The 26,586-nt window shown below is 35.3% G+C and overlaps 3 protein-coding genes and 1 pseudogene across 3 annotated transcripts; 1 reads left to right on the forward strand and 3 right to left on the reverse strand.

Annotated features, from left to right (window-relative positions):
- Positions 1-1,167: 1,167 nt before the first annotated feature.
- LOC113311545 lies at positions 1,168-2,319 on the reverse strand. Its single transcript, XM_026560373.1, has 4 exons — positions 2,175-2,319; positions 1,882-2,031; positions 1,618-1,738; positions 1,168-1,417 (listed from the first exon to the last, which is right to left on the reverse strand). Exons 1-4 carry the CDS (start codon positions 2,317-2,319, stop codon positions 1,168-1,170), a joined length of 666 nt encoding a protein of 221 aa, XP_026416158.1.
- A 10,046-nt stretch (positions 2,320-12,365) lies between these two features.
- LOC113310731 lies at positions 12,366-17,954 on the forward strand (annotated as a pseudogene).
- A 158-nt stretch (positions 17,955-18,112) lies between these two features.
- LOC113311546 (chloroplastic import inner membrane translocase subunit HP30-2-like) lies at positions 18,113-18,974 on the reverse strand. Its single transcript, XM_026560374.1, has 3 exons — positions 18,732-18,974; positions 18,467-18,585; positions 18,113-18,242 (listed from the first exon to the last, which is right to left on the reverse strand). The coding sequence occupies exons 1-3, from the start codon at positions 18,972-18,974 to the stop codon at positions 18,113-18,115; spliced, it is 492 nt and encodes a 163-aa protein (XP_026416159.1).
- Positions 18,975-20,020: 1,046 nt separating this feature from the next.
- LOC113310729 (chloroplastic import inner membrane translocase subunit HP30-2-like) lies at positions 20,021-22,470 on the reverse strand. Its single transcript, XM_026559493.1, has 5 exons — positions 22,137-22,470; positions 21,781-22,020; positions 20,581-20,720; positions 20,414-20,476; positions 20,021-20,324 (listed from the first exon to the last, which is right to left on the reverse strand). The coding sequence occupies exons 1-5, from the start codon at positions 22,362-22,364 to the stop codon at positions 20,300-20,302; spliced, it is 696 nt and encodes a 231-aa protein (XP_026415278.1). The 5' UTR covers positions 22,365-22,470; the 3' UTR covers positions 20,021-20,299.
- Between the last annotated feature and the right edge of the window lie 4,116 nt (positions 22,471-26,586).

Genomic DNA, 26,586 nt, shown 5'->3' on the forward strand with positions numbered 1-26,586 from the left:
TCGACAGGGATCCAACTAGATCTTGTTTATCTTTGATATACTTGTTAACTAGTTGTATAGATCAACATCACTTTGTAGTTCTCTTTTGAGATCTATTTAGTTTGATTGCAAGTTTGTATATAATTACTTCGGTAATAAGATTTGGATTGATTTAACCAAAAAAAGGATTTCACTCGTTTAAACGGAAGAGTGTTTTCCAAAAAACTCAACATATCTTTATCTTAAAGATTGAATAGAGTGGTTACCAAACATCTTTGTCTCTTCACTGTGTGGAATACGATCAAAAGGAGTTGAGTACTTAAGACTTTACATCGGTAAAACAACTCAAGATAGTGATTTTTCACTCGTTTAAACGAAAGAGTGTTTTTCAAAAAACTCAATATATATTTATCTTAAAGATTGAATAGAGTGGTTACCAAACATCTTTGTTCATTTACTGTGTGGAATACGATTAAAAGGAATTGAGTACTTAACACTTTACATCGGTAAAACAACTAAAGATAGTGATTTATATCTTGGGATTCATGTGCAATGACCCAAACGTTGTAGGCGTAGGAATACTTAGGGAACTAAGTAACTAGGAGTATATTACTTGGTCTCAACTATACGAAGTTGGATTTGTTCTTTGTATAGTGGCTTAATTCTGAGAGTATTGAAAACTGGACTAGGTCCCGGGGTTTTTCTGCATTTGCGGTTTCCTCGTTAACAAAATCTTGTTGTGTAATTTACTTTTATATTTCGCAATTTTAATTGTCTTTGTTATAGTTAAAAGTAAATACGCTTGTACGTTAATCCTAATCACTTTACATTGATTATATAGTCAATCAGTCTTGAACAGTAATTATTGTCAAGTGAATATCTTGGAGTTGTATTGTCTTTACATTTTCAGACGATGACTCAAGGTATCAGACTTATAGGTTGAAAAGAAAAGATTATGGTGTACTTGGGTACCCTCGTCATTTCAAGCACCTTATCACGAACAAAGTGCTGCTGAATTTCAATATACTTGCTGCGAGCATGAAATACCGGGTTAGATGCGAGCTTCATTACACTTTGGTTATTACATTTGATTGGTATCGGATAATCCAGCTTTTTACTGATCTCACCATTCAATATTTTCATCCAAATACACTCTTGTTTAGCCATAATTGATGCCACATACTCTGCTTAAGTGCTAGAAAGATCCACAATACACTGGTTTTTACTGCACCAAGAAACTATTGTTGAACCTATATAGAAACAATACCCAGTAGTTGAGCGCCTATCATTCACATTACCAGCCCAATCTACATTAACAAATCCACGCAAAGAGAATTCTTTACTCCCTTTGTAATAAGCCCATACTCCAAAGTACCTTTCACATAATGTAAAATTCCTTTGTAGCAATCCAGTGAGAAACACAAAGTTTCTCCATAAACTGATAAACAACTCCAACAACATATAGAATATCAGGTCTAGTGATACAAGTTGTCTGTATAAGTTGCATATTTTAGTAACTTCCTTCTTCTTTTTACAACTTGAGACAAGTCTCCATAGGTGAAGTCATTGGTTTCGCCTCATCCATTTCGAATCGTTTCATTAAACTTATAATATACCACTTTTGAGAGACAAAATAACCCCACTTCAATCCCAAGAAAACATCCAACTTCTACCAAGTTTTTCGTTTCAAACCGAATAGATAAATCACATTGGATACGTGTAATTTTAGCAGCATCGTCTCCAGTGATTATCATATCATCTACATATAACAAAATCATGGTACACATACTTAATTTCATCTTAACAAAAATAAACTGGAATATGAATCTAAAATCTTAAAGCCACAAAATGTAAGATATTCAATAATATTACCGTACCAATCTCATGGAGCTTGCTTAAGACCGTACAACACCTTCTTCAATCGACAAACATAATCAGGGTATTGTTCAGAAACAAAACCATCAGGATGCTCCATAAAGATTTCTCGATCTGATTCACCATAGATAAATGTATTCTTCACATCAAAATGCCATAAATTCCAAGAATTGTGTGCTGCAAAGGAGATGACACTTCTTACAGTTACCATTTTTGCAACGGGACTGAAGGTCTCTTCATAATCCAACCCAAATTTTTGTAACAACATGCTTTGTACCGTAATTTCATCAGTTTTCTTCTTTAACTTGTACACCATTTACAAGTTACCAGTTCTGTGTATTTCGGCTTAGGCACAAGCTCCCATGTATTGTACTTCTTGAGGGCTGCAAGTTCTTCTTGCATCGCATCCTCCCATTTTAAAATTCCTTGAGCTTCTTTGTAGCATGAAGGCTCAATACCAATCATATTTCCTAAAATAAAACATGATGTCAAAGTACAAGGATTTAGTTGTACCTCATAATCTTAAATGATTGGGTTGTAATTTTAATCATTCACCTTGTTAATAAAAGCTTCAAGTATTACTCCAGAAAAATCAACTTGGGTTGTAATTTTAACCATTTGATGAATACTTAGATAAGAAATTTTGTGTAAAAATTTTAGTGTAAAAATAAAGTTTGAATATTTATAGATGATAGAGAACAAGTCGTTAGGGGTGGAGTCCATCGAGCATTTACTCCCTACCTTCAAATGATCAATGATCTATAGTTGGTGGTAACCTCTTGAACGCTCGATAGCAATTCTACCACTACATATTGTTCTCATAGTGGCTCTGCCAATTTGTCAGGTCACATAGCATGTCAGTTAGAAATTTTTAGTAATTATCATAGGAATCAACCTAATATAAAGTTACAAAAAGATTATAAAGGAGTTGTCCTCAACTAAAACCCTTAACAATATATTGAAACAATGAGAGACTAACCAAAAACAAAAAAAAACAAAGTGATGCCAACAAACTAAAAAAATCAGGAGATACAATTCTTAAAATCTTTCATAAAACGGAATTTCACAATGTTTTCATTTTGAATGGCAGTAAGGAAATATATGACACATAGGGTTTGAATATTAGGTAGTTGGAACTACCTGGAAAATGAACTCCTTAGAAAGAATTTCACCTTTTCAAGTGAATGAAATTTGTAATGTCATTAATTTCTCTTTAAAATATTTATTTGTTTGAAAAACTTTATAGCAATATCAAATAAATTCTTTTAAAATCATTAAATTTATTTGAAGATATATGTTATTATTTTTAGGTAATTCAAAAAGGAGAAAATTTTAATATTTGGTTGACCAAACTCCACCCTTAACTAATCCCTTCATACCAGTAACAGAAGGAGGGGGTGGCTTACCAAGGATGTAGCCCACCCCAAAATTTGTAAAATCTTGTTTGAGACGTTGTAACTTGTGAGAAAACATAATTAACCCATGTAAGATTTTGAATTAGACCATTAGTTATAATAAAAGCCCATGACTAAGATGTTGTAGTTAAAGATTCTTTTCGTTACTGCATTTAGATTAGTTGAAAGTAGTAGAAGTGCTAGGACAATATTGACAGGAAGAGTGAAATATTGATCCAGTAATCAATTTCATTTTCATTTTCTTAAAATCTTTATGATCAGTACATAATATGGAGATTGTCTTTACATGCTAGGTATATCATACCTGGAATTTATAGGCTTAATGTTTTGTTAAAGGCTAACAAAGCTTCGAAAACTTAGAAGCATCAGCTGCAAGTATAGTAGGATCAGAAATATTGTGCTGCTTCGGCGGCCAGTGTTGAGACTCTTCACAAAGTACAACAAGAAAAAAAGAGTTTGCAGTATGATATCGATTGCATGTATTATTCCATCCGTTTGTCGAAGTTCTCCGATCATATGGCTCTTTTATATCTATACTAGATCGAGCATTGTGACTATTGTCCACTTTGCTAAATAAAGAATGAAAAGAGACTCGTAAAACTTTGCAGTAAAAGAGACAATGAGAACTTGTGCTAGTGATGAAGTACGAACTATCAACCATCAAGTTGTAAAATCCAATCCTAAGTAAACAAATATAAGGATCATAGGAAGTGTAGGTGGCAATGTTTAATCATATTGTACTTTTTAAGGGAAAACAAAAAATTTCCTCAATATTTTCTTGAAAGTTTGATCGTCATAAGACATTTTCTTCCAAGTGATGTTGTGCTTCCATCAAAGTTGTTAGAGCATAGCTCGGTTGAACCCACCAAGTGTTGGTATGTCAAGTTTGGTTGTCATATTTTAGTGAGCCAAAACTCATTTAAGAGTCGCTTGATTATGTACTAGAGTCAACTTCGTATAGGTTAGCTTGAAAGTATTAGGATATGAGACATTACAAGTATTGCGAAGAAGTGAAGAAGTAAAGAGCTACAACGACAACATCATCCTTCCACTTGAGGTTAGTGATATTTGACTTGAACAGTTTCATTCCCTAAACGTATCTTTCAAATCGTGCATATTGAAAACAAAACTGCGAAGCATGAATGATTATACTCTAGTTAGACATAGTATTAAGGAATACAATACAAGGTTTATTGCTTAACCATTAAACTTTGTAGATAAGACATCAACATAATCGTTTGAATGTGATTATGATTATGTATGGGTATAAGGTGAAGATTTCATCCTAGGAAACAATGTTTTATATTTGTTTTAAGGAAGTAAATTCATGAACTTGTTTTGTGAATCGAAAGGAAATCGCCAGGAATTATTGGTATTGTTATTCATTGCATATCTTTTGAACTACCAATATGTGTGATTAGTATAACCGCTCATGACTTGTTTATGTTCTTGGTAAAACTATTCACAAAGGCCTGACTTTTGTATTGGTATGACTTTTATTAGTGAAACCGATCTTAAGTAATCACCTGAGATGGTATGATCGATTTTGTGTTATTGGTATGACCGACTCTGGGGAAAGGGGAATCCATCCTAGTAAGAGGTGCAACCTATCACAAAGGGGAATCGATCCTTGTATGAGGTGCAACAAGTTTTTAGCAGAAAGGGGAACCGATCCTATGGACATGTGCAACACGTTTTTAGGCAAAGGGGAACGGATCCTATGGACATGTGCAACAAGTACAAGTTAGATACCATATATATGTGAGGAACCGATCCTAGTACCTAGTCAACCGAATTTCAGAAAGCTAGTGTGACTATGCACAATACTCACATGGAAGTAGAACCGAAACTTGTTTTGGTATAACCGTGAAACCCATGATTTGTGATTGAGTGTTCCTGATCAATCACATAGTTCTTGAAAGTCAGATGAACCAATTCTAAACTTGTTTGGAAGTGTGGAAAATCGGTTTCAAGATTGTAAGTATGAAAGAGGACTTACAAAGTAAGGATGTCGACATAATTTGAACATGTGCAGTAACGCTTATCTTTAATTGTTCAAAGTTATTCCTTAATAGCTAAAGGAAGAAAATCCCAGATCGAATAAAATAAATTGAGAATTTTTTATTTAAGGTTTTTAATTTTGTTTTAGGAAAATTAAAATTAGTAATGTGCATTTACTAGTTGGAGATTTTCCAAGAGATTTTCGGTCATTAATTTGGACAAAGCATTTCCAGGAATTATGGAAACCGAATCAGGAATATATTGCATATCTTGAGAATATTTTCGGTTTTGGAAATTCCTTGGTATCCAAACTTCCTTGGTCTATAAATATGAAAGTTTGCATTTCGAGCAAACTAATCCTTCGTGGCAACAAAACTACCTCAGTTGTGCTGCTACTGGTGAAGCCGCCTATTCATAGAGGAGAGTAACCTAATTAGGCGAAATCTCTTACGGCCGCTCAGTTTAAAGTCTTCTTTGGGATTGAGAATCTCTATTAATACCGTTGGTGGGAAACTAGATAATTGCGGTTTATCTTTTGTTTTTGATTGATTTGATTGACTAACGATGGTTGAACTTTGATTGCACCTAGTTTGTTTATGCTTGAGAATCTTCTCTTCTGATATAAGATTCACTCAAACTAGATCGAAGTTTCGATGGGGATCTTTAGACTGTTTGTAGATCTAAAGACGTCTTGTGATAATCCATTAATTGTTAACAGGCTCCGTTCTGTGCGTGATTGATTACAAGAGATTCAAGTTGTTTGTGTGCAGGTGTTTATTGAAGATCTAAGAATATTTGAAGACAAAGAAGCCTTTGAAGATTTCTGATTTGGGTTTCATAATCTTTGGTGTGCACAATACTTGTTTCTGTAAAAGAGGATCCAACTATAATCGGTTTATCCTTGTGGTAGATTAGATTGATTAGTTATGTAGATTGGCATCCATACAATTCTTTGTGATTAAAAGTATTGATTGCAAAATATTAACAATTACTTCGGTAGTTGATAATAAGATAGATCTAAGAACCTGACGAATGAGTTTATTGAGATAAACAGAAGAGCCTTTGTCGAACTCACATCACTTGGTTGAAAAGAGTTGATACCAAACAGATTTGTCGGAGGCGTGGGAATACAGACGGAACTAGGTGAACTATAGGTTTAGCTGCTTGGTCTCAACTATACGAAGTTGGTTTGATTTTGTATATTGGCTTAATCCTGAGAGTATTCAATTCTGGACAAGGTCTCGGGGTTTTTCTGCATTTGCGGTTTCCTCGTTAACAAAATCTTGCTGTGTCATTTACTTTTATTTTCCGCAATTATAATTTAAAGTAAGTTACACAAACGTTAGTTCCTATTTACTTGATAAGTAATCCTATTGTGTTTGGTTAAGTCCGAACTTTTTTATCAAGTAAACATACTTCGTTGTTGTATTATCTCGATCTCATATCCATAGATGATCACACGAAGTTTGAACCGATTTGTTGTATTGTCTCGACTCAGTCCATAGACAATCACTTTCGGAGAAAGGACTTATAGGTGGAAAAGTTTTAGTTTCAGGTATATTTGGGTACCCTCGTCTTTTCAAAAGTGAATGTCTTTCCTACAAAACCTGAACATGAATATTTACTTATTTTCTATTTGTCCATTATTTTTTGGAGCTTGAAACAGATGGCAGCCCTTTCGACGTGATAAAAGATAACAGTGTATAGTTTGCATATTCTGCAACATGACTGAACATTAGGAAATCCATCATGAAGTTTTTGCGCAATGGACGGAAAAAAGAGTGTACAAATCAACCAGAATGATTCATTCCTTACTTTCTCGTTAATATCAACTATGGAATTATCACTCGTAGGGTAGTATCTAAATGATAGGATTTCCCCGTGACCTTGTCGTCATTTAAATGCTCGACACCCTTATATATGACAGGTCGTTCGACGGACTAACACTACAATAATATATAATTACGAAGATTTTGGTCCATGGATGAAGTTATTCTTGCGTAGTAATGATTCGTCTACTGGAAAAAAATTTTAGGCCCCTCAAACATAAATTTCTGGTTCCGCCGCTGCTTCATACCAAGAACATTCAAGACATTTATACATTAAATTCGAATATTACATCTTGACAGAAGTTCTAAGCCCCATTGAAAACTAGTAAGACACTATATGTATCAAGATTTTTGACTCGTAGGACAAGATTTTGATGTTTTGTGCACATTTTATGGTTAGGTTGGGCTAGCCTTTTCATCCCATGAGAAAAATTTCTTTGTCATGAGTTTGCTATGATAACATAGTTTCTTTCTTCATTTTGTAGCATGAAACCCTTAATTATTATTTGAATACACATATTTATAGAGTAAAGTGAGGGCAAATGTAGTAGAGTCAGTATGGGGATAAATGTTATAGATTTTCCAATTGACTCAAAACTTAAAACTGTTAATTTCTCCTCACTTTCTTGCAGTTTTTAAAGTATTGTGTGATAACCAATTATCTGATGTACACGTGGCGTCCTTTGAACGGTCAGATGTAGATAGTAAAGTGGTTCAACAGTGATTGGGTACCCGTGATGAATGAGTAATCCCTTGAGTTGCTTGATCTCATCATGAGGTGAACCTAGACCAACGGTGATGGATTAGAAGTAGATCATAGCATAGGAACGTGGAGATGTATGCACGTCAAAAGCGGCTGAGAGGTCGACTCAGCATTAAATGCAATGGTAAAATGAGCAGGCGCGTGTTCCTTTCTCACGTGGACTTGGTGACGTGGCATCCTTCGGCTGTAGGAAGCTAGTGACCAACGAAGGTACCATATTGACCAAAGATCATCAGATCTCGATGTAGTCAAAGACATCAAAGATGTCCCTGATACCAAAGTAGTCGAAATCGTTCCCCGGTCCTACTCGGTTGGGGAATTTGGAGCGAGGAGCAATAATTTCGGACTTGGAAATTGCCAAAACTCGGTCTAATACTTGAATTTTATTTATTAGAGACCTATATATTACCGCTCATAAGTCATGATTTGTACCTAATTAAAATTAAAATTTTAACATTAACATGTAATTGAGTGTGTAATATTGCTATATTGAACATATGTATCATGTATTTAGAGGTTTTTCTATTTGATAACTCCCATATGAGGGGTTACAAAGTTTTTCTTTTCTTATTTTAGTGTATGCAAGGCCAACTCGGAAAAATTGTTAACTAGTTTTTCTCAAAAATCGATCCAAATAGGCAAAATCGTTCGTCTTAATAGCTAAAAATCAGAAATGGCTTGGAATCGGAAATCACATCGGTCATATAGCCGAGTAATCGCCCTTGAAGAGCGATTTTCACTATTTTTCCTGATATAGAGGGAGCTATAGATACTCAGCCTCAACTTTGAATAAGGGGCATGCAATTACTAAGAGATAGAGAGCTAGATAAAGCTAATATTTGCATTAAGATAAAAGTCACAAAGTTCTCTTCGTCTTAGACTTTGTGATTCCTCAAGATATATAGATATCTAAACTCTTTTTTGATTTTTTTGGATTGTTAACAAGAGGGTGGTTAGTAATCCAGGCTTCTTAGCTAACTGAGTGTAAGTGTTCGGGATTCGTGAGATTTGATAGACTTTGTTTATTGCAAACAAATTTTCGCACCTAGATTGAAAGATCAAAATGGAAATCAAATAGGTTTATCTGTTAGAGGAAGATTGGTATCATAAGTCTTCACTTAGTTTGAAGCAACTCTTAGGTTGTAAAGGAAGTCCCCTAAAGGAATCAATTGTGCAGAGCCTTGCGAGGTTCAAGTGACATAAGGAGCACTTTCGCAGCTGAATTGCTTGGAGGTTAATTCGGTTTCAACTAAATTCCATTCCGTAGTCTAAAAGTAGACTAGTGTCTGTAGCGGCTTAATACAATTTGGTGTTCAAAGTTGGACGAGGTCTCAGGTTTTTCAGCAGCTGCAGTTTTCCTCGTTAACAAAGCTTCTGGTGTCTTATGTTTTTTCCCTTTTCCACATCATATTTTTTTATCTTTATAATAGGGATAACACAAGTAGTACGTAATTAATCTACATAACTTAAGTCCTTATTAATGGAGATGAAAAACAAGAGTTGCTCTTGTTGAATTCATATCTTGAAAGATAGATTGCAAGTTTCCGTTCAGATCCTCTTGATTTGGATATAACAATATTGATTTTGGATATTGATTCGTAAGATCATCTAATAATTCTTCTACACAATCAGGTTCACAGACTTACTATTCTAAACATATTGATTGTAGGAGAGAAATAGAAAAACTCTATACACATATATATAGTACAAGCTCAGAAATTTCAGATCTGGAGATTTTAGTTTCTCTTTCTTATCCAATATATTCGGAAGGTTATTTTGGATAATAAAAAATCACAAAAATTATAGTAATAATTTGGAATAACTAGTCAAAACTTTGGATTAAATTATCTACTCGCGGAATATCTGGACTAATAAGCACTGAGCCTAGGTGGACAGGCCTAGAGGGTCCAAAGTTCAGAAAAATGGAAAAACGAGACTAGATGAGTGGATGTAATTACTTTATAATTTTGTTTATAACATCCGACCTGAGTCACCGGACCAACCCTTTATTCAACTATTTTTGTTAACTTACCTCCTCTCCTCAATCACTTCACTCGAACTTGGTAAAGAAAACTAAACGAGAGATGCGAGAGATGAGGATGTGAAAGCTAGATCCACGAGCACCATTACCAGTCCACCCTACTCAAGCCTAAAACTACCTTTTTATTCTTCTTCTCGATCAAATTTTATAATTATTAAGAAGTAAAAGCCATCAACACCACACTAGTGGAACCCTACAGTAAAAGAAATCGTTGAATATTGTTTACTGAATAGGTATGTTGTATCACAATATCTCTTTATTGTTCTTTGATTATGATAGTACGTGTTAGAATGGTACGAATTTGAAAATTAGGGTTTTAAAAAATCAAAAGTATTTGGGGATTTTTCAAAAATAAGGGTTAGTTAGGTTAATTTTGATACTATTATGAACCGGATTAGTTAGTTTCGATGGCTTTTATTGATGCATTGTTTAATATTGATTGGACTTGAATTAGGTGTTATTAAAATAATGAGAATGGTTCTTACTTATTATATGCTTGTACAGTAGTCAGGATGAAGAAAAGATGTATGTATTCGTAATCTTGTTTGTTTTTCCTAAACAAAATCTTGTTTGATTTATATATTGAATTGTAAACTGGGTTTGCATATGGATGTCCATTTTGATATTCATAATTTAGTTAAATATGCTTCATCCTTTTTATGGATCATAGTGTAACAAAGTCCTGGTTGCTAATTCATCCCTTGTTTTGTGTTTATTTAGAGATATTAATTATGCAGCAAGCTCATTTTTAAAAGATTTCAGATAAGCGTCTTATGACTTGGATGATCTTAATGTTGAAAATTTTACATTATCCTGGCTATGATACAAATATACATCACCAGGCAAAAACTCAACTTATCGTATTGTAGTTCTTTTTACCATGTCTCCATGATTAGATATTTGTTTCCTTAGTTTAATAGAAATCTTAAAGCTAAGAATTTGTCTCCTTGGATCATCCTTATTAATCGTAAAAGTATGTAGCATTAACCAACATGCCATAGGCCAATATGTTTCTGGTGTTGACTTACGCATAAAGATGGAAATGTGTATTTGATATATTTTGCATATAAATTCAAGGAAAAAGATGGGTATGGAAGGACAATATAATATCTTGTTATATTGTTACTCTCATCTCTATGGTATATGTTTCCATTATGAGCACTTAACGGTTCACAATTAACAATTAACAATTAACAAAATGTTATATATTCTACTCTTTTAGTTAAAAAAACATCAAAAATGCTTCAATAAAAAAAATCAATGAAAGGGTAAAATCAGAAAAGAATTATAGCCGTGGATTGGTTCTAATAAGTACTCACTTTCCACCTCTCCTCAGTCACTTCACTCGAACTTGGTTAAGAAAAACTAAACGAGAGATGAGGATGTGAAACATAGATCCACGAGCACCATTACCACTCCACCCTACTCAAGCCTAAAACTACCTTTTTCTTTTTCTTCTCGATAAAATTTTATAAGTATTAAGAAGTAAAACCATCAACACCACACTAGTGGAACCCTAGAAGCTACAGTAAAAGAAATCGCCGAATACTGTTTACTGAATAGGTATGTTGTATCACAGTATCTCTTTATTCTTCTTTGATTATGATAGTACGTGTTAGAATGGTACGAATTTGAAAATTAGGATTTTAAAAACTCAGAAGTATTTGGGGATTTTTCAAAAATAAGGATTAGTTAGGTTAATTTTGATACTATTATGAACTGGGTTAGTTAGTTTCGAAGGCTTTTATTGATGCATTGTTTAATATTGATTGGATTTGAATTAGGTGTTATTAAAATAATGAGAATGGTTCATACTTATTATATGATTGTACAGTATTCAACATGAAGAAAAGAAGTAGGTATTTATAATCTTGTTTGTTTTTTCTAAACAAAATCTTGTTTGGTTTGTATATTGAATTGTAAATTGGGTTTGCATATGGATGTCCATTTTGATATTCATAATTTAGTTAAATATGCTTCATCCTTTGTATGAATCATAGTGCAACAAAGTCCTAATTGCTAATTCAACTCTTGTTTTGTGTTTATTTAGAGATATTAATTATGCAACAATCTCATTTTTAAAAGATTTCAGATAAGCGTCTTAAGACTTGGATGATCTTAATGTTGAAAATTTTACATTATCCTGGCTATGATACAAATATACATCACCAGGCAAAAACTCAACTGATTTTCTAATGATACCGGCATGGTCAATGGATTGCCGGCATTGAAAAACCATGCCGACAATTATTTTAAAATATCCCCCAATTAAAAAGATTATCCCCAATTAATTGTTTTTTTTTCCATCTCTCTGATTAGGAACCTGCCAATGAAAAACAAACCAGATTAATTGTTCCAAAGTTCCAACCCTTTACCAATTGCCAAAAATACCCCTAAAAATAGTGACAGAAAGCAGACAAAAAGGCGAGAGAAAATCAAACTTCACTTCGCGGTCTGACAATTTGAATTCTTGCTTAGATTTTTCCCTCAACTATCACATTTCACACAGAAAAATCCGCCATTTCCAAAAGAAAGAAACAATGAAGAGCAAAAAACCCATGAGCATGATGCAGCTCAAACTCTCTGTTCCTGCTCAAGAAACCCCTGTTACCAACTTTCTGTAAGTTCAAAAAAGCTTCGATTTTTACTAGATTTCCTATTTCTTTTTGATTTTTTTTTTTGAAGTTTTTGTCTGGTGTTTTTCAGAAGTGCTAGTGGGAGTTCAAGATGGAGATCTATTGTTAAATCAGAAAGGACTTAGATTGATTTCTGAAGGAAATGAAAAAACTAGGGTAAGTCAAAATTGGTCAAGATTTTTAGATTTTCAGGTCAAACTTGGGGTTTTAATTGATGAGATTGTTGATTATTATGATTTTTGATGGCATATATATTTGTGGGTTTGTTTTAATTTTGAGTAGAAATCAGATGCGAAAGAGTTCGATATACAGTTCGTATTAGAAGATTTAGAGACAATCAAAGTTATTGGGAAAGGTAGTGGTGGAGTTGTACAACTTGTTCGTCATAAATGGGATGGAACATTGTTTGCTCTGAAGGTACGTAGAAGTATTTTCCGGCAGTTAAGAATTGGTTTGTTTATTTCTCTCTTCTTAATGACTTTACAGGATTCACATCACTTATATACACATGAATACAAAGACAGTTTAGCAATTCAGTTCCAGATGTAACTGCCCTAAGTTATAGACGGAGATAGACTAGGAGAAGCTGTTTAAGATAGCTGAAAACACCTCAGTCTATATTGACTGAGACAATATAGGATCTTCTGAGACTGGGTCCTTAACACTCCCCGTCAAGTTAAGCATGAGTGGCCGAATGTTTAACTTGTCCCTTATAAGTTGATATCTAGGAGAAGCTAAGCCCTTGGTGAAGATATCTGCTAGCTGATCTTTCGAAGATAGAAACATGACATGTAGTTGTTTCTTAGCCACTCTTTCCCGAACAAAGTGATAGTCTATTTCGATGTGTTTCGTACGAGCATGGAACACTGGGTTGGCCGTTAATTACGTAACACCCAAGTTATCACACCACAAATGTGGTGCAGCAATAGATATGCCTAACTCTTTCAGCAAAGATTGAATCCAAATTAACTCTGAGGTCGCAATCGCAATACCTCTATATTCATCTTCCGTTGATGACTTCGAAACCGTCTTCTGTTTACGTTCACTCCAAGAGATCATATTTCCCCCAAAATAAATACCATATCCACTAGTAGAACGTCTGTCATCAAGACTGCCTGCCCAATCCGAGTCAGTGTAGGCTTGTAGAGACATATCTTGAGAAGGCCTAAAGTACAGACCATAATTAACTGTATGCTTAAGATAACGCAGAATCCTCTTCACCAATTCCCAATGCTCCACATATGGATCATGCATATATTGACATGCTTTGTTCATAGCAACCGAGATATCTGGACGTGTCAGATGAAGATATTGTAGTGCGCCTACTACACTTCGATATAGAGTTGCATCAGAGAACTTCGAAGTACCTTCTCTTTGAAGTCTTGTTTGAACTGCCAGAGGGGTGCAGACAGGTTTGACTCCATCAAGTTTTGTTCTACAGAGCAAATCCGTAATGTATTTTCTCTGACTGAGCACTAAACTCCTTCCTTGTCGATAGACTTCAATACCTAGAAAATAACTTAGACAGCCCATATCTTGAACAGCAAATTCATTGCTCAAGTTTGATATTAGGTCACCACACACAAATTTATTAGACCCTGTGACAACTATGTCATCTACATAGATGAGTACGTATATAGTGAAAGATCTTTCCTTTTTAATAAACAGGGAAGTGTCAGATATTGAACCTGTGAACCCAATACGAATGAGATAATTGCTGAGCCTGGAGAACCAAGCCCTTGGGGCTTGCTTGAGTTCGTAGATCGACTTATGTAACTTACAGACATGATTAGGGTTTTCAGGATCCACGAACCCCGGAGGTTGCTTCATGAAAACTTCCTATGATAACACTCCATGAAGGAATGCATTTTGAATATCTAGTTGTCTCAAGGGCCAATTATTTTGAACAGCAATTGACAGAACCAACCTTATAGTGCATGGTTTGATGACAGGAGAGAAAGTTTCTCCAAAATCAACTCCTTCCTGTTGATTAAATCCCTTGGCTACAAGACGAGACTTATAGCGAGACACCGTTCCATCCTGATTATACTTCACACGAAACACCCATTTCGATCCCACAACATTCATTCCGGGCTTGTACGGAACCTTGGTCCAAGTTCCGTTTCTGAGCTGAGCATTAATCTCCGAATCCATGGATCTACCCCAAACAGGATTTTTACTGGCCTCTGTATAACATGTTGGCTCTCTTATATGATTTATTTGTAGTGGATGTTTAGTAGCTGTTAAGCAAAGACGATTCACTCGTTTGGTGATTCCGGCTTTTCCTCTCGTAACCATTGGATGCACTGGTACATGTGAGATGGTAGATGAAGTGTTAACAACCTCAGTAGTAGGAAGAGTTTGCACACAGTTAGGAGATGCATGAGTTGACGACGTGGCTGGAGAAGAACTACTTGGCTCCTGTGTGTCAGTTACTGCTTCACTCATTGAAATATCTGGAACTACTGGATCAGTCGCCGTTGAGTTTCAGCAGCCATTCTTGAGTATTTGTTTTTGTTTGCGTGGCTTCTTGGATCGACTGGCATGATACCAAGTTAAGAATTGGTTTGTTTATTTCTCTCTTCTTAATGACTTTACAGGATTCACATCACTTAAATACACATGAATACAAAAATAGTTTAGCAATTCAGTTCCAGATGTAACTGCCCTAAGTTATAGACGGAAATAGACTAGGAGAAGCTGTTTAAGATAGCTGAAAACACCTCAGTCTATATTGACTGAGACAATATAGGATCTTCTGAGACTGGGTCCTTAACACCGGCTTCCTTCAGTGATTTTGTTTTATACCGTTCGGCGGTGGTCGTTAGTTATATGTTTAGTTCCATTGATTGCGTAGAAAAAGATGGTTAACTAGGAAAGGTGTAAATGAACTGTGCAAGATAATGTGAATGCATTCAATTGCACAGTGTTTACGAGTTATGACCACTAGTTTAATCAATGAGTTTCATTTAGTTAATCATTGGTGCCGCCGCTGTACCTATCATTTTGGAAGCATTGAATACAATTTATTTGAAGGGAGGTTACTTTGGATAGAGAGATTTATTTGAAATCATGGATTGAATGCAGGTTATTCAGATGAATATCCAAGAGGAGGTTCGTAAACAAATTGTGCAAGAAGTGAAAATAAATCAAGCTTCACAGTGTCCTCATATTGTTGTTTGTTACCATTCGTTCTACCACAATGGGGTTATTTCGTTGGTGCTTGAATATATGGACCGGGGTTCTCTAGTTGATGTAATGAAGCAAGTCAAAACAATACTTGAACCTTATCTGGCAGTTGTTTGTAAGCAGGTAGGAAGACACCCTTATGTTGAACATCCACGTTTTTTTTTCTGTCAAGAGATAAGTTCTTGAAAACTGTTAATAGGCGCATTCTTTCTCCTACACTGACAGTTTCTTTTCCAGGTTTTAACTTGTTTACTTGCATAATGAAAGGCATGTGATTCATAGGGATATAAAGCCCTCCAACTTGTTGGTAAATCAGAAAGGTGAAATAAAGATAACCGACTTTGGCGTGAGTGCAATGCTCGCTAGCTCCAAGGGTCAGCGGGATACATTTGTTGGAACTTACAACTATATGTCGGTATGTTCCCTATATGCTTCTTCGTATATATGTTAGGGTCCTGCTCTTTTTCGATTCTCCCTCCGTTCAAATTTTTTTTTCACTGTGCTCCATTTACGGGTGTCCGTAAATAAGTGATATCATGCATTTGGTTTGTGTGTTTACTAAGATTCCGAAACTACCTTCTGCTTTCGTGTAACATACTATATGGATCTCTATTCTTCATGCCGCACATAAGAATGTTCGGCACTGACTTATCTAGTCGTTTTGTTGGTTTCCATAGTGGACTTTTTGTGAGCATTAGCTTATTTGCTGGTTTTTTCTGTGGTAGTTTGGTCAATTGTGGCCATTTAGCCAGTCAGCTAGTAGAAATATTTGCATGAAGCTTGTAGGGATACGTTTGTTCATTTTGCTACAGGATGTATTCTTTATCATCTTGTAATAGGTTTGCATTCTTATCAAAGCAACAGGAGTGAATTTTATGAACAGTGATAATCTTGGAGCAAAATCCATTATGCATAACTTGCTTTGAACTCCTGTGTCTTTATGTTTCAGCCTGAAAGGATTAGTGGACGTACTTATGATTACAGTAGCGACATCTGGAGTTTGGGCATGGTAATACTCGAGTGTGCCATAGGTCGGTTTCCTTGCATACAATCTGAAGATCAAGGTTCTCCTAAATTTTACGAGCTTTTGCAAGCTATTGTTGGAAAGCCACCACCATCTGCTCCACCAGATCAGTTCTCACCTGAGTTCTGTTCGTTTATATCATGCTGGTATGTTTTATCCTGCAAGTCATATGTTCCGAGATTTTTGTAATTTAATATCTTTAAAGACAGATTTTGAAAGATCGGATATCACATCATTTGTCAGTGCAGTCGAGCCATTTCTTCTCAAATTCTTATGACATTCTATTTGCAGCAAATGTTGACAATATCTCTTATTTGTTATTGGCAGCATACAAAAGGATCCTCGTGACAGAATGCCATCTACAGACCTTTTGGTTAGTACTACTGAATTTTAGCACGCCTCTTCTCTGCATCGCTACTTTCCGTTGAGAACAGAAGCATAGAATGTTGATACTCATCTTTTTGGTTAATCATGTGCAGATCCATCCATTCATCAAAAAGTTTGAGGACAAAGACATTGATTTGGCCATTCTTGCTGGTAGCTTGGAACCTCCAGCCAACTTCCCGAGATAAGTTTGTATCTCTGAGACTCTGACAATCAATCAATCTCTGGAAATCAGAAAAAGCAAAGGCACGCAAAAACATTCATTTATAAATGTGCCCAAAGCCTCAAAGGCATTCTTCCTATCAAGAAAAAGATTCATGAAATCCTTCCTTGAGAAATAGCTGTCAGGATATTTTCTGATGATGAATTGATGATATATGTCAAAAATGCTATGAGCCTAATGATTTTTCAACTCTTCAGAAAAAATGCATCTGAAAGTCCAGAGTGGAGAGACGAGACGACCAGCGGGGAGATTTTTTGCTTGAAAATAAAATTTGCAGAGATAGAAAAGCTAATTATATTAATTAGCACTATCATTTTTATTTATTGAAAACTAGTTGGATTCTGAAAAAGCAAATAGCGAAGGAATTGGCTACCCTGTTAATGCCGATTCTCACACTAGTAAGTCTGTGTATGCATAGGACTCATCAGTTTTTTGTTCAAGGGCACTTCAATTTTGGTGCTGATTAATCCTAAACCATCTCCATGTTGTTATTCAGTTGCCCGCTTATATATTAAGCACCCTGTGCGAAGTTGATTCTGAATGTGTTCCGTAGTGTCACAAAGCAAAATTTTGGTCTTAACATAAACATTGTGTTTTCAACTATACGGTACTTGCCTTTCTTTAAGCAAAGGCATAATATCATCTGTTAACAAGTTTTTCTTGAAGTTATTCTCGTAATACTGAAGGCCTAGGTTTGACAGCATGCATCTTAGCCAATTGCTATGCCACAATTACGAAAGTGTTAGATCAAAGTTATACCTCGTGCCCAACAACTTGACAAACAGCAAAGAAGAGACCAACTGCGATTGCATCTGGGCCGCTACGAGGAGGACTGTGTGTGAACGTTTGAAACATGAAACCAGAAGTAAAACCTGCAAACGCTCTGCAAAATGAAACGTTTCGTTCGTTTAGGTACAAAGATCATTAATATTTTTTAAGAAAAAGACAGTGAACCAAGTTGAAAAGCCAATTGTTTATCAAAGCATGATGGTTTTAATGAAGAGAAACAACAAGCTCAGCGTTGAATACTCGTTTACTTGAATCCTAGGTGTCTCTATTCTATATTGGAGGGTCTACCTGAATCATTTGCAAAGCCTTGAAACTTACCTAGCCTCGGTATCGTCTTTCCCTCCTCTAATTCTTTTCAATGCACAAATCATAGCACCACTGGTGCCCCTCAAAACAGCCAAACTACGGGCTTTCAGCAACATAGTTCCGCCGAAAATCTGTAACATACAAGGAGCCAATCGATTTGAATTATGTATATGCAACTAATGGTTATCAATCTCTAAGAAGAAAACAAAAATAAAAAGAAATAATTCTATTTTCATAAATTTCAACTCTTAACTTGGGATAAAGATATGAACATCACCTCAAAAGGAAAAAGTTGACGGGCCACTTCAGACTTGGCAAGGGTTCCATAGAACAAACCCTCAGCAGCTCCTTGTAAAGCACGGGTGGCAGCAACAGCAGCAGTTTCAACAGGTAAAGGTTGTTTACAAACCCAATCTTGGAAACCCTTTTCTAATTCCCCCCATTTTGTTTGAAGCTGAGTTAATCCTGATTCAATACCATTTTTCTTAAGTGGTAACGCCACTGATCCACCTCCCTCCATCACTTACTGGAAACCCTAACCCAATAATACTGATAACAAAATCCTTCTTTCTTCTTTGCTTTAGGTGAAGAAACCTAAGAAAGAGAGAGGGAGGAGGCTATGTATTTCGCAGTGTGTGCATCATCGGTATATGCAGCAGTTCCTGATCAAGAGGAATTTTTCACGTTAGTGCAAGTGGCAGTGTTGGGATTAAGTGTCCCGGCTCGCCAATTGAATGTACATTTTAATACTGTTTGCCTTCACGGAGCAGAACTTTAATTTGGACCCCCACGCTTGCTTCGAATTTTGTGCTATGGCAAGAAACCCTTAATGGATTTCCTACAGGGTCTGAAAAAAGGTGTGACATGCTTGATCTGGTTTGTTTTTCTTCATTGCAAAGTGGTTGATCTGGTTTGGAATCTACTGCTGCCAGAAACAGGATAGGCTTGTGTGAGATCTAGCACCATTCTAGGTATCCTACATCTCCAGAGCTTTTAAAAGGGATGAAAGTTTTGCACACAGATATTTGTACTCTTTTGGATCTTGGGTGTTCTTTTGGGATTCTTTGTTCAGGTGAATCCCCATTAGTGGGTTTGGTTTTCTTGATTTTTTTATCAGTGCCTTCGAACCAGAGTCGGCGTGTCTTAACATGGCCAAGGAAAGCCTTGTGCAGTCTGGTGTTTTTCACCTGCCTGGATTAGCTTAACTTTATCATCATTTGCGAAAATGCATATAACACTTTTTATTTTTTGACAAAAGGCAAATACAATTAAAGAAGGATGTCGCAGAAAGTGAAACGACCAAGATACAAAAACAGACCCCAAACAAAAGCAGAAATTACAGACTCAGGATGACTGCATCCCAGTCACAGATCAAAGTTGAAAGACTACAACTACTACACAACTTTTTGTTAACATCCCAATTAAAAGAGTACATTTGATGGGAGATTCTCTGGTGCGACAAAGATTCTCAAGAAGAGTTTTCATATGTTAATGTCCTCTAATGATGGTACTAACACCAAAGATTATAATGGCAAATTTCCTGCTGTGGCACTATGGTCAATATGGTTAAAGCGCAATAACAAAACATTACTAAAAACACAACTGCTGCATTCCAAGTGAGGATTCAATCTAAAGCAAGCATCATAAGGTGAACTTCAGCGCATGACAAAAGCTTGCGTTCTCAGTAATAGGGTTATACCTACTATTAGAAATAATTACATTTAAGAAATTCAGTAAAACTTACTTCTGAAAGGTTCCGAAATTCACCCAACAACAACTTATATATCCCTCTACATAATATATATCTTGATTGTTCACCATCAGTTTCACACAACATGTTTGTTTTCAGCCTCCCCGCATCTTTTGATCCCTAGGTATTTTGTTAAAGTGAACATAGGAAAAATTTACAACCTCGAAAATAATAATAAAAAATTGGAAACTTTGGGCTGTGATCAGTACCTTTCAATGTGGTTAAGTATTAGAACCCTAGGTCCAAGAGGGATTCCCGCAATTTCAAGATCCCTGCACATAATTAAGACAAGGGAAAATGGTCGTCACCATCTTCAGCATACGCTAATAACACACGAAAACAAAGAGATAATATGATTTCCTCCAATAATGCTTACCTTTCTTTAAGCAAAGGCGTAGTATTGTCCGTTAATAAGTGTTTCTCATAATTCTGAAGGCCTAGGTTCAACAACATGCTTCTTGTTCTGGCATAGCGTGCACCCTCCAGTACTACCGGCGGCTGGGAAGAGTTACGTACCTGCAGATACGAAAAATCAAGCAGAATATAAACTGCTCAATCGAGCATGCACTATTACAAAATGTTACTCAAAGAAAGACTGAAAAAGGAGTATCCACCACTTATACATACACTTATGATTATGAAGACACTTAAAGTAGTTTGCATCAGCATAATTAGCAACGACGGAGTTCTAATTTTCCGGGACATGTTTACTCTTTAGGATCCTAGAAAATGGACAGTGGTACTAACTGTAGTTTACTAACAACTAAAGGCAGATAGTTAACAGAACAGAAGATGATGTTCACTGGTTTTATTAATTTGTAGAATTCAACCATGTTTATATCATACGGTACGTTGTACAGCACATTAGCATTTCCATTGCCAGAGAATACAATAGGAAACTTCATCATCTACAAACATATATATCCAACCATCAGGCAGATAGTTAACAGAAGATGATGTTCACTGGTTTTATTAATTTGTAGAATTCAACCATGTTTATATCATACGGTACGTTGTACAGCACGTTAGCATTTCCATTGCCAGAGAATACAATAGGAAACTTCATCATCTACAAACATATATATCCAACCATCAGGCCACGACCAATAGTTACCTATTCTAGTTGCTTCATAGTCCAGAAGGAGCTAACTATACAGCATGCAGATTACATAGGGACTTGTAAAGTCCAGCATCCAGTTCCACATCACACTCCCTACCCACTTCTCAAGATATTTCAGAGCAGATCTACAATAGATACTAGAATACTTGTGAAACACACGCAAATACACACTCGAGCTTCAACATCTGCACGATATGCAGTACATATGCTGATACACAGCCACCAAGCGAACTAATTCTTGGAACACATGTTGGGAAAGTCATTATTACTAGAACCTTGACTCACATTTCGCATGACAATGATAGAAGGTGCTATTACAGAAACTAGTAAACATGAAAACCATTTTGGCACATAAAATGTGATGCCATTTGTGATACGACCCAACAAAAATAAACAAATTGAGGAGTAAAAGTCCATGAGTCAGACTGTGAGTAAATCTTTCCCACACATGCTTACCTTGTGGAGAAGACCAGCAATAGCCGAAAATCCGGCCCCATATAAGATTGCATCTGCAGCATTAGAACCCGGGAAGTTCCTGACCATATCAAACATGAATCCCGCACAAAAACTTGCCACCATTCTAGCCTGGAGATCGTCTTTCCCTCTAATTCTTTTCAGAACACAAGATGCACCACCACCGGTGCCAAATAAAACAGAGACATTTCGAGCTGCTATCAAACCAGTACTACCATATGTCTGTAAAATTCAATGAATCAGTCAGGCATCGACATGTAATTGTGCATAAATGCAACTAGATATAGAATTGGGGGCTTATAATACATGACCTCATTCAAAGGATTCAAATTACTTACGTCTTTACACAGAGGAAGGCTTCCAAGCAAAACGCCGGAAGCAGCTCCAAATAAAGCATCCTTGGCAGCAACAGCAGCAGCTTCAACAGGTAATGATTGTTTAGAAACCCAACCCTGGAATTCATTTTCTAATTCCCCCCATTTGATTTGAAGCTGAGTTATTACTGATTTGATGTTATTACTGTTAGTAGGTGTCAACACCACCGCTCCTCCTCTTCCTCCCTCCATCGTTCGTTAAAAACTCTTCTCCTTCGTCTTTTTCTTTCTTCGTTTGTTTGTGCCCTAACTTTAACGCAGAGAGGGGAGAAGAACTGAAGAAGGGCTACTAAACCCGCACTTGGGGTTACATAGTTTGGGGGTGTATGGATATTGCCATCTAGAGTAATATGATAAGGGATAACATAACCTCAGACCTCTGACTCGCGATCTGACTCAGACCTAACCTCTGACTCGGACCCATATTTTTGAGTCAGATGAGTCAGATCCTCAAGAAAACAAACATATTGAGTCAGTTCTGGATGTGTCAGGTGGTATCAGTCATATCAAGACGAGTCAGATTCAGATGAGTCAGGAAAAAACAAACATGTTGTAGGTTATATTTTTAGAGACTCAAAATAAAGATTTACTCTATCTTTTTAAATGTCAAATAAATTTCATTCTAACCATGTCATTGGATCCTCCTCTTTAAATAAAACTTGCAAAATGTTTGGCACAGACACAAAAAAAAAACCTAATTGACACTCAGACTCGGTTGGTTATAAAGGTAGAAAACAAACAACCAACACTTTAGGTTTTGTTGGTAAAAAATTGAAGTATTCGAAATCGAAACCATAGATTTAACGGGGTTAAAAGTATAAAAACCTCTTGAATACTGCAGAGACAAATAGTTTATCTTCCTTTATCAGAGGATATTTTTTTATTATTGGTGAATAAATTAACACCTATTGTTTATGAATTTCTCAATAGAAATGAATATAATATCAAATTATTCCAAAATCACTAAGTACAATTTGGGAAAAAACTAATATTTGTCACTTTGCACTTATTGTCAGTATGGCGAAGTGGAAAATATAACGGGTTAAGTGGTAAATATGTCACTTAGCCCAACACGATATAGTGGTGATAGGTACTTCATCGCTCCATTTTAAGTACAACGCCTGGGACTATGTCTAGGTCGCTCGGTGCTACGTTCTTCGCTCGATGACTTACCATCCAACTGTTAAATCCATCCACTATAAATATTCAATTCCAACTTCATTTCAACTCGCACCTATTTCATACTTGTCATAATTTTTTTTTGAAATATTGTGGTAACACCTTTCAAAACTCTCATAATTTTTTATAATATTTTATCTGATTTTAACATGGATGAGTTCAAAGAAAACTAACATGCCGCCAAAAATGAAAGATAATGTTAACTAAGAGATTGTGCACAAAAAGCTTCGAAAAAAAGGGAAGTGCAAAATTTACTGTTGCAGAAGATGAATGCATTTGTGATATTATTTTTTACACGAGATTCTATCGATGGTGCACACAATAACAAGGAAAGATAACATGGAAAACATATTTCAGAAATTACAAGAAGAAACAATGAACCTTAATAATCGTGATGCAAATATGTTGAATGATCGCTTCTATGAATAACCACCGAGTAACCTCATACAGTAAAACTTCTATAAAATAATAGGTGTGGGACTACTAATCCTATTATTTTAAAGAGATATTATATAATCGATAATTTAATAATTTATTATTTTAAATATATATTAATTTAAAGAATAATTCTTATTTTTAGAAACATTAATAATATGTTTCTACACCTGGTCGATATAAAACTAAATTATATTTTTGATTGATTCACGGATTTTTGGGTTTTTTAGAACACTTATGCGTGCATGTTTTTTTTTTCTTTGTATAAATTTATCATGATAAAAGTGTAAACACAAATAAAATAAAAGAAAAAAAGTTGCTATGTTTTTAGCTAAAATTTTTTCCAACTTCTTCCAACTTCGACCACAATCTCCTTAACTTATCTTATCAAAGTATCCAATATAGTTTGACAAATTATTAAACCCATATATTCATAATCTAATCTCCTATATTGGGAACCATGTACCAGCCAAGACCTATTCTAGTCCCACCCCTTCCGATTCCTATGCCATCTTTTTTTTATCTTTGCTAGTAAAAACACATGTGCAATGCACATAATTGAATTTAATTCTTGTAACAACTCCAAATTTGATAATATTAAAAAAAAATCGTAAAATAAAAATTTAATATTCTTATTTGTACTAATTATTACGTAGATAATTAAAACAGCTTTCCAAATATGTTAATTTTACAAAATTCGGGTAAATATTTCCTAAAATCAGATCAAATTAAAAAAAACTTAGGAAATATACACCCGAGTTTTGTAAAATTAATATTCTTAGGAAATATATACCTGATTTCTTCCAAATCTAATATTCTGCTGAGTTTTCAGATCCTGGTAAATCAGGTATTAGAGATGATGAAGTATGTAAGGAGAAGGTGATTGTTACATATCAATCCACTGAATCCTCGGTTGGTTAACCAGGTGTTGAAGCAAAAACTTCTGGTGTGATTCAATATTCTTCAGATCTCAATGAATCAAGTAGCGCAAGTGATGAAATATCTAAGGAGAAGAAGAAGGAGCGTGAACCTCCAAATATTGATGCTACTACATCCGAGCCCACATCCAACATGACGATGAAGCAGTTTCACGACTACATACTGGATCCGGAGAATGCATTCATCAGCTTCCTTGAAGACGGAGGAGGTTTTAAGTTTGTTAACGGATCTGATGGTTTGGATGCTTTCAAGGCGACGTTTGGTGGTTACGTCGATGAGAACAAAAACCCTATTCCTAAAACCGCTCTTCGATATCTGGGTACCACTTATAATGCCTTTAACCAAAAGATTAAAAAATATGTGAGTATTCTGATCTTCATTTTATGGTTTTTTCCTGCTTCATATCTATGTTGTTTGTTTGTAATTATAATAGGGTTTTGAAGCCGTTTTATGGATTCACTATCTACATCTACCAAACGACTATGACCTCTTTCTTTATTATGGAACCATCAATTGAGAATTACACGAGAATTGAATAATCAATTAATCGAATCACCACAATGTGACCGAACATAAGAACTCTCACAAACGACTTATAAATCCAAAGTAGTGTCTTCTCCCACATGAGATAATGTTTACCACATTATCAATCACAACGTGACAATCTTCTCTGCACACCCTGACATAAATTACCATGGACGTCTTCAACTCAACACCAATAAAAATCTAATCCAGCACCACCAAGATGATATTCTCTTTAAGATTGATGTCTTACCAACATCTCCATGTGAATACTCCATAACGACATATCTTCCAACATCGATAAGTATTCCATAAGCACCATAATGATATACTCCTTCCACCATTAGGTCTCTCACATACCACCCCAAGAGGTGGGATGAATTCCTCAAATCTCCATTGAGGATTCCATAGCTAAAACTCTAACCTAGACCTCCTTTTATAGGAGTCACGTTACTTATCCTACAAGTTTAGGGAACTTGGATATTAAGATCCTAAACTTTAGGAATAAGTAAACAATTAGAGTTATCCTAAATTCCTTGACTGACTAAGTTTTGGTTTCCCAAAACTTCTTTTACCGACTATATTTTGAGTTACCTAAAATAACTCAAAAATCACCGACCAATATAACAAGTTTGACTTTTTCAAACTTGAATCACGGACTTAACCTACATGAACTGCATTCCTGATCAAGTTACTGATTAGGTGATGATACCTTAACCAATAAAAAGTCTGAGAAAAACTTTACCTGCTTCATGGTGTCAGGAGGATTTCTGGTCCAATAAGAAAATCATAAGATCTGTCTGTACTAACTGCATTGCGAAATACATACAACTTTTGACGGATCTCTTGGCTATTAACAGAAGCTATCTCTCGATGGAGCTTAAAAATAATGGAATCATGATTTATAACGAGAGACGATCTCAACACCAAAAAAACTATTGGATATTGTAAAAACATTAATATTATATTACATGTACAAGAAAGAAATACAACTTATATGAACTTCAAAGAAAAACAATTCAATATTCCATCATGTTTTGAGAAATTTGATATTCAATGTAGTTGCAGGTAATCCTACACTACACCCCTCATATGATTTCATTAATACTCAACTCATTTTTAGATTTACAATCTTAATTTTATTGATGAATCTTTGAATAATCTTACAAGAAAAGATAAAGGAATCAAGAATAACCTCTGATCTAGACTCTCTCTCTCTTATTCACTTGTTTCTTACTCAAAAAAGATCTCTCCTCTCCTTTACAACTGGACGACTATTTATAGGGAAATACATAGTGGATGACAGCTAATCTGTTATTTATTTTCGGATACGGCTTGC

The sequence above is a fragment of the Papaver somniferum genome, chromosome 9 (assembly GCF_003573695.1).
Source record: "Papaver somniferum cultivar HN1 chromosome 9, ASM357369v1, whole genome shotgun sequence".
Classification (NCBI taxonomy): domain Eukaryota; kingdom Viridiplantae; phylum Streptophyta; class Magnoliopsida; order Ranunculales; family Papaveraceae; genus Papaver; species Papaver somniferum.